Source organism: Frieseomelitta varia, unplaced genomic scaffold, assembly GCF_011392965.1.
Source record: "Frieseomelitta varia isolate USP_RPSP 00005682 unplaced genomic scaffold, Fvar_1.2 scaffold_326, whole genome shotgun sequence".
Taxonomy (NCBI): Eukaryota; Metazoa; Arthropoda; class Insecta; order Hymenoptera; family Apidae; genus Frieseomelitta; species Frieseomelitta varia.
Genome location: NW_025110064.1, coordinates 311494 through 321146, shown reverse-complemented (window position 1 = coordinate 321146; position 9653 = coordinate 311494). Strand labels below are relative to the sequence as shown.

Here is a 9653-nt window from a genome sequence, read left to right as displayed (position 1 = left end):
CCAACGTATTACTCAAAATGATTGTACCTGATGATAAAATCGTATGCTGAAAATTCATGGAATAGGAAAGGAACTTGTTCATTATATTCACAGCCATTAGATTACCTATCATTATAATATCAACGATTTTAGTGTATAATTCCGTATGAAGTCAACAGTCACTAAATATAGTGCCGCAGTTATTCTGTTTATACAATTGTTAAAGGTAGTAACGACACGGTACAAGATTAGTAATACCGAGAAAAATGATACGCAATGAGTCAAGTAGCGCGCCTTATGGTCACGTGACTGGCGGTTCACGTGACTACGACGAGGTGCGCGATGATTGGCCGAACGGCGGGCGAACGATCGCATATAGAGTGGCGCGAGACAAAAGTCGTAGTGCAAAGCGTCAGCGTTCAGTGAGCTGGTTCCGTGTGTGACCTTGATCCCCTCGCGAGTTCTGTGACAGCCTCGTTCGACACAAGAAGCCGAACTCGTCAGTACTGATCGAATCATCGTTGCAGCAGACACTTACCGCAGCGGTTTTTCCACACCAACGCGACAAAACGAAAATGAAAATCTTCGCTGGAGCTCTACTTATCGCGGCGTGTTTCGTCGCGTATACGCACAGCTTCCCCGGTGAGTACATAATTTTGTGGTTATGACGAAAACAGACAAAAATCCGGAGTTCTCGTTGCGACATAAAAATTCGAAGGAACAGCTTATTCGGGTGACAGATGGATCGGTCATGTTTGACGTTTGATCGTTACTGTCTTTGTTCCTAGAATATTTTTCGAAATTAATTTTCTCGGCGTTATACCGAATCGAATTCGATATTTTTGATTCGCGGTTAAACAACTCAAATCTCTCAAAAAGCACGAACAAATGTATAAAGGTGCCGATAGATTTCCTTGGCAATTGTTAAGGTCATATTCGTGATCTTGTCGCGTGACGACTGAATAAATGCTGTTCCGAGCGAAAGGAGCATGCGTGCACGGAGTATTACGTATAGGGGGCGAAATGTACACAGGTAAGGGTATAGGGTGCTTGGAAAGTTTATCACAGCTGTTCGACTTTTTAGCAATAATTTGTTCCTTCTTCTCACCAATGTTAAACAATATTATCAGAGTGGTAAAAATGATTCGTAATTTTTCGTAAAAATTTTATGAATTCAAGGCTTTATTACGTATCTATAAGGTTTTATTAACGTATCTGTTATTCGCATTTGTTGAAATATTAGGAGTTTTAACCTCCTGCGTTGGAATGACGTATCGAGAATATTTGGCCCAAAATTGCAATATTTTCTCAGTTTTAAATATATTGAGATATAACCCAGGCAAAACAAATAACAAATTTATTACTTCTCAATAATTTCTATTCAGTGATATCATACCGATGAGTTCGAAAAGAAAGCGACAAATTTTATTGTATACGGTTCGGTCACTCGTTATGGTCCGCGAACCAATTACTAGCGCAAGAGGTTAAAATCCACGATAATGATAGAATATAGAACATTCTAGAATATGTTAAACGAAACAATTCGTTTGGAATTTGCTAAAAATATTTTGCGATGAACTGGTCGCGTGTGATTCATCATAACAAACATAGTAACATGAATTCCAAAACAAATCTTCGATCGCGATAAATCGGTCAAAGGATATCAAAACAAGCCCATCGTGAACCAGTTAGAAAACGTTGTTTTCCTTGCTACCAATGACACGTTCGATATTCAATATTTATTCCGTGTCTTTGGAAACTTCTCGAAACATTCAACTATAATACAAGGTGTCTCAAATTTGAATGTCAAAACTTTGGGAACGTATAAAAGATCGACAAATTTTAGAAATTTATTCGTTTTTGCTCCATTTTACAGAAAATCACCAAAAAAAAGAACAAAAAAGTTTTCGTTTTCTCTATTCAATAAGTGTATTCGATGCCAATAAGAGCAACTGCAGTGCACTAAACATCACAAAAACAATGTTTAACTAGAATCGGAATAGTCAATGTTCAATGCAATATTTGAATTGCTGTAAAAAATCATTTTGAACAGTATATTCATTAAATAGATGATATTGATAAATAAGATAATATGAATGATCAAATAAGTAATAACATGAAGAAATTTAAATAAATAAGAGTAAAAACAAAAATTTTTGTTTCTTGTTTCGCGATTTTCTACAAAACCGAGCAAAAGCGAGCAAATTTCTAAAGAACTTTTTTTTTCAGTTTATTAGTTCCTCACACACTCCGCTGCCCGAAGTTTTAGCATTTAAATTCGGGATATCTTGTATAATATATGCACAGTTATATGATAACAAGTATACTCTGTATATTAAAGAAAGATAGACTTAGATGCGTGAAATTTTTCCAGAACACAACATGGGAATATTGAAATAAAAATACATAATAACACCATAAATCAAGCATAACATAGATGAATTCATATATATTTTATATAAATAAAAAGTTTATAAATTTTATTTATAAATGAAAAGTTGCCAATTTTTGCATTTTAGATTTTTAATATCTTTCATTTTTAGGAAACTTATAACGTTTGAGTATTGTAATATACACACACATACACACACACACACATAAAATAAAAATAATGGTATTATATAATGAATATAAAATATACATTGTATGTAACAGTAGAGAATGTGAATTAAAGGAGATAGACTCATTCGTAAAGAAGATCTCAAGAATTTCCTACGAATTTGATCAATAAATTTTTCACTCCCAGAATACGTAGGTGCATATATATTTGTAAACGGACTTAACTTTTCTCATAGTGGGCATTTTCGTGCCGAAATAGTGCCATCTTACCATAAAACTTCCCAAATCAAGAACTGCACCGGTCTGCTGTTGTTTTATACAGTTTTATGTGAAAAGTTGCACGCGGTATAGTCGTATGCACAAATACTCGTTTCCTCTTCCTTCTCTTGGAAGGCAAATTGGGAATATTGCCAATTGGCATATGTTTGCTTCATTTTCATTGCACAATTCGCGTCTTAATATCGCGTATGAATTAAACTTGCATGCTTTAAATCTTGGTTCTATCATTGCAATATTCTTTTGAACATTACGAAATTCAAATCTCATTCGAACAATTCTATCGTTCTTTTTTTGTAGAGTAATTTTCTTGGATATTAAATTTTAACCACTGGACGTAATTTAACACAGCCAAAAGTACCTAATAGTGTAAGTATTATAGAGGATTATTTGTTTAAACGACGATATCTTTAATCAGTCTGAAATGTTTTAAAAGTAGTATCTGAGATTATTTTATGATAAGATTATTTTATAATTAATGCGATTTTTCTGAGAATTCAAAAATTCATTTATCACGATAAAAGGGGAACAGAAAATATGATAGAACGTTGACAAATAATTGTAGAAAACAAAGAAAATTACACTGCTAATAATTAATGACGTTGAGAATTATCAACAGATAATTTTTTTTTTTTTTTAATATATACACAAAAAAATCGCATTTTTCATAATGTTAGTGTCAAACAAATTCATACTGTTATTTATGTAAATTCCAATTTATGTAAATGCCAATTAAAATTCGTTTATTGTAAACATTGAAAGTTAAAATAAAAATTTAGAAATTCAATGGATCAAAATTCAAAATTAAGAAATTCAATCAAATTTATAGAATTGAAGAATTACCATTGATTTGGAAATTTTAACTAATTATTTCCGGCTTTTTTTAACTTTGCGATGTTCTGAGAGATTCGATGGTTCAAGATATTCTGAATTCTTCAACTGATTCAAAAGACCTCGTACTCTTGAAAACTTTCTTTTAAGACTACCTTCGAGGATTACCATTGAAAAGTAGTGTGACTGGAAAAGTAGTTGTCTCGACTTTTACGATCACGGTCACATTTCATCCAAATCGAAGTGCTTTAAAATATGTACAATTTTTAGAATTCTTTAATTCTTTGAACTCGATTTGTTTTCAGTGTTGTTCTGTGTCCAGTTGTATTTATTTTAAGGTAAATTAGGTAAAATAATGTAGATACATAAAATTTAATTTTATCAGTTTTTTATTTATTTATTTATTATTATTATAATATAATTTATTTTCTATAATTTTTTAATTTTTATAAGTTTTTGATAATTTTTTCGATAGTTTTTATAAGTTTTTGATAATTTTTTAAACAATTTCTAACATAATGTGCTGATGTGCTATAGTTTATATTGTCACCTCCAAGAGTTAAATAACTTCTCCTAAAAGTAGTATCTTAACATCATCGCAGGTGATATCATGTTCTTATCATATGGCATACATAATTTAATATAATATTTCAACTTTCTATTTGAAGTATGAATAATATTTTCATCTAATTTATTATGTAAATGGAAGATATGAAAATTATGAAGAAATCAAACTTCTTTACATAATAGAACATAATTTTATGTAAACAAACAAAAACGTACGCTCTATTTAATCTCTTATGCATACAGCAATAATTGAATTAATTATAACGATGTTTTAATTTACAAAATAAGCGTAAATTATAAACGCATTTCCGCAGTATTGCGAAAAATCATCTCAAGCTCAACATTTCGAAAGATTGCTGTAGATTTTAATTTTCTCAATCCGGATAAAGGATAATAGAAGCTCCAAATAAATAATTAAAAAGCAAAAATAGCTGCCTTCTATTTAAAATTAAAATAGTTTGAAAGCTTGATTAAAACGAGTGATTAACATAAACAGCTTCCATTCTCGCACGTGAACCATCCTCGTTTCTTTTTAAGCCGATTACATCGTTATACGTATTCAAAGCCTAGATCAAGATCTCGTATCCGTCTCGACAGTTTATTCATTACCACGTTCTTTTTCCAACGTATATAGCACTAAATATAATTAATGGGATATAATATTATCGATACATCATAATAGATACAATAGATGTATTGATACACATATAATAAATACAATATAATAATATACTATCGTTATTAATTTAATAATTTATCACTGTTTTATAATTATTATAATATGACAATTAGTACAAAGATTAAATTTTTTCGAAAAAGATTATTTCACAATTGATATTAAGTTTAATCATATATTTGGATAATAGAATGCTGAATTCAGACAAAGCACTGCTTCTGATTTAACATTAAACGAAACAATTGTAGAGAATAGTTCGCTAAAAATTATCAATTTCCACTCTTACAAATAATATTGTTTAACTTAAATTAGATGATTTGTTACAGAATACAGTTCATAGTAACTTGAGATTATAATTTGTTGCTCTAGAACTCTAAATGTTTTTCTAGGCAAGAAAAGGTTTATTATTAAAATCTCTTTCTCGTAAAACCGCCCATAATACCAGCCAATAAAAGACAAAAATTTATGAAATACATTAATAAAATTAATTATAAAATTATTCTTATATATAATTATTCCTTAAAAATGTATTGTTTTCATTTTTTTTAAATTTCGAATTTGATCTACACGAGTATGATAATCGAATGACTCTGTGTTAACCTGACAAGAAAACGAAAAATAGTGTGATAGGATAATTAATAAGAGACTGCTAATTACAAGAGCAAGATAATTATAATTTGTTAATATAATATATAATTTTAATTGATAATTAAAATTGTCGCAAAAATAAAAGAACAAAATTTTCCTTTTAATAGATACGACTGCCCCAGAAAATGTTAATTTCTGCGAATATTATTTTCAAATGCAAAATAACGACGTGTGATGAAATTAGCATTATCCAGACATTTAGATGTGTGTTCGTGTAGAAAGGCGGGTATTGTGTCGCAGGAAGAAATTGTTGAATGGCAACGTTGAAAGTACTTTGGATCGTTTATGAGGTAGAAGGCAGCCTAGGATAGTTGGTGAAGCGTCCAAGACTTGTAGATCCCAGTATGAAATTCACTTGGAGCGTGGACTTTGCTAATTAGTACCGGCGTCGTTTTTGCAAGCCCGGAAGAACGAGGAAACTCGTTTAATTGGTGCCATTTCATTCCGAAGATAATTGTTCGGATGAATTTCCGTCGAACCGGAGTTTACTCCAGTTGTGTTTTGATCTAACTTTCCTGTCAGTCAAGATTTCGTCGCGTCGTGTCTCCAGGTGCTTCATTATTCCGCAAATATGCTTCGCATTGTTGTCTGTCCTAATGAAAAACTAGGGAAAAAATGAGAATTGCCGGGTTATATAGGTTGAAGGTTGAAGATTGAAGAGAAATAAGCGTCGTTATTGTGTGTTTTCGTTGACCTGTTTCTATCCTTTTCTTTTTATCACTACCTATCCATCATAGAAAACATCATTTCGAGGGTGATGATATAATATTATGTAATAATAGGATTAGTATTTAGAATTTTTTAAGCATATAATTTATATATAAAATAACAATTTTAAAACGAATGTTTATTAAAAAACATTCCATATTTAATATGTAATATATTTATTATATAAATTTAATTTTAAAAATGAAAAATAAATAGGTAAATATCTTCATTTGATTAAAGATTTTATACTATAATTTATACGTAAAAGTATACCATAATCTAAAAATATTACCTCTCGCGAAGGATATTATTTTCCACTTGTTGTGTCTTTATTTTATGAATTGAATGTATCTCTGTAATGAGAATATGTGAGTATCTTTTTGATTAACCTTTTTCTGTAAGCACAAGTTGCTGTTTAAATGGATAATTATTTCCACAAAGGGTTTAGTCATTTTGATTTTATCAAAATATTTCAGTACTTTTAACATAGCTTTCATAAAATCCAGTCAATGCAACACATACGGATAAAAATCTCAGTGTTGAAACACATATCCACCAGCTAACGAGTAATTCAGAGTAATTTATGGACCGTATCCTATTGTAGTTAACTGAAACTTTGGGCATATGTATTATGCCCTGATTGTCAGCATATTTGTTATATGATTTTTCGATGATTCACCAGAAATGATTGAGGAAATTCACATCGTACAATTTCTCTTCGTATTACTATACAGATTCATCAATTTATATATGTTGATATAATTGTTGATATATTTCGTAATAATATATTCGTTATATATACTATGATATTTCAATATGACTGTTGAAATATCATAGTTTACAGTAAGATATAATTATACTGTATTTTACTCGTTTCAAATAACAAATTAAGAGCTGCGTTATTTGTCAAAGAATATTCATTTTGAAAATTTTTATTTTATTTTATTCAATATCACATATAATTGTTCAAATGAAAATTTTAATTTCATAAGTCCTATAAACGCTCTTTCAATAAAGTTCCAATAGTATTGAGTATATTGTATTTGCAAAAGAAACATTCAGTTAATCTGTGAATCAACACTGAAGATAAAATTAGATTAACGTGTATGCTCGGTCACATTTTTATTTTTTCTTTTCATGAATGCTATACGATAATAATTAATGCAAAAGATATGAGAATATAAATAATTTTAAAAAATATCTTATAAATTTTATCTTAAAATTTAATGTATCGAAAATTAAACGAAATTACTGCTATGAAAATTGATAATATTGTATACACAGTATATTAAGTATACAAGCATCGTAAACTAAAATACAGTCCATGATGTGTCGTTATTTATGCATATACAATTGGCTTTTGTATGTAGAGTGAATTGTTTGTAATTTTATCAACATTAATTTACCTGCATTAATTGGAAATTTTTGCATCTATTTTTGTGAATACCGTGAATACCTCTGAATTTGTTAAACAATTTTCACAATAAATCTGTATATAAAACACAGTAATATTCACTTGAAATTATTTATATTATAAAGTCACTCGTACTATAAAACGTTGATATTTTTAAAGCGCACAAAATTTAATAACATGATTAATTTTTTTTAAAATTTCAAAATTTTAATTATAAGAATACAAAAATTATATATATCGTTATAAATCTACATATACATTTTAAAATTAAAATTAAAATTTATATTACTATTTATTATTTAATTTCAAACAATCTAGAAAACGTAATCTCCATAAATATTACATACAGATTCTAGAATCACTTAACACTATTTGCTATTTTTACACTAGTGCCAATAATAGTTACATAATGAATGAATGCATATATATATTTCTTGCTAAGCCTATAATTTTTACTTCTGAACGCACATCCGTTTGAATAAATCTTTATCTCTGTGCCAAACACACACACGCACACACACGCGCGCGCGCGCGCGTTTTTTCACTATATATGTATGTAAATACATATTATTTCAGATTTGTGTCCAAATTTTTTTTAGTAATATTTTTTATATAACATAATCTTTTTTCTAGGGCCTAAATAAATCTATATTTTATTATATTTTAATTTTTTATTGCTATTAATTAATTTAAAAAAAACTGATCATTCTTTCAGAAAAATCTTGGACATTGTTACCAAAAATAATAAGACACATTTAAATTTAGCTTGGAATCATCATTCTAGAGGAATGATAGGCTCTACATAATGATTAAAATGCACGAAGTTATGGCCGGTTTTTTCAATATGTGTGTAGAAAAAAATAGATCTTATATTCTCAAATCCCAATAATTTAATAAGACACTTTCATTTCAAATTGTATACAGGAAGGCTGAAAATATAAAATTGTTTTTATTTATTTCTTCTAGACCAGTAAATACGCCGGGTCTTTTAAATTTTATCAATTTCTTTGAATTTTTAATCCTTTGGAAACATATTAATTTCAACTTAAACTTTCATAAACCTTGAAGAATGAATAATTTAGATATGAAATTATATATACGTTAAAAGATCAGATAGTGTGTGTTTACATCGTTTTATAATTGGAATTAAAAATCATTGTGATTTATATTAAACTTGATATTCTTTTTTACGGCTATTATCTATTTATACCATATTCTTTTATCTAGGATCTGATTTTGTTTTGACAGTTATTTGTCAGTGAATCGCGTAAGTATACAAATTAGTTCGCAACGAAAGGAATGGAAGTTCTCTAGCGGGCGTTTAATTATGTCACGAATAGTTTGTACGACTAATTACTTCCGACAGTGTTCAATCGTTAATTAGTTTATTCAGTATAAGCCAACTGGTCAGGTATTACCTTCGTTTTTATACGCCGACGAACGTAGCCAGCAATGTTCAACGTCCACTTATTCCTCTATCTCTGTACACGTATTTACGCATCCGTTGCGAACGTAAATGGATGTTTGCGCTTCCTCGCGCCGTTTCGCGTCACGCTCAGTTGCTCGGTTTATTGTATACGTACCTTTGCTATCTACCTGCTTAATAACCTTCTACGTTGAAACGCGATACAACAAGAATATGGTTCGAGCAAGCTTCGCGTAGCGTTGAATTTTAATTTGACCATCGTGATCAGCGTGTACTACTCTGTTTCATTTGATCTATTTCATGTTCTAAATAATTAGCTATTAAAAATCACGAAATATTACGCGACCGTGATATTTGTTTCAGTGCATATGAATCATATGTGTTTTTTTTTTTTTATTGTCAATAAAATTAATATGATTCAGATAAATACTTCCAAACTTCTGTGTAACAGAGTAACGTGAGAGAGAATTGGATAAATCAGAACCAATGTATTAGTAGTTATTGTAAAATTTCATATTTTAAATGTGATTATTAAGAAATTGAAAGAAACATATAACAAAAATAATTAA

General features: G+C 29.3%; 1 protein-coding gene across 1 annotated transcript in view; it reads left to right on the top strand.

Moving 5' to 3' along the window:
- The first annotated feature begins 363 nt into the window (after positions 1-363).
- The window catches only part of LOC122530110 (icarapin-like), an 86758-nt gene continuing 77468 nt past the window's right edge, over positions 364-9653 (top strand). Inside the window, exon 1 of the mRNA XM_043656781.1 lies at positions 364-621. Coding sequence (XP_043512716.1) covers positions 555-621 — 67 coding nt within the window. The 5' untranslated portion in view covers positions 364-554. The remainder of the gene's footprint in view (positions 622-9653) is intronic.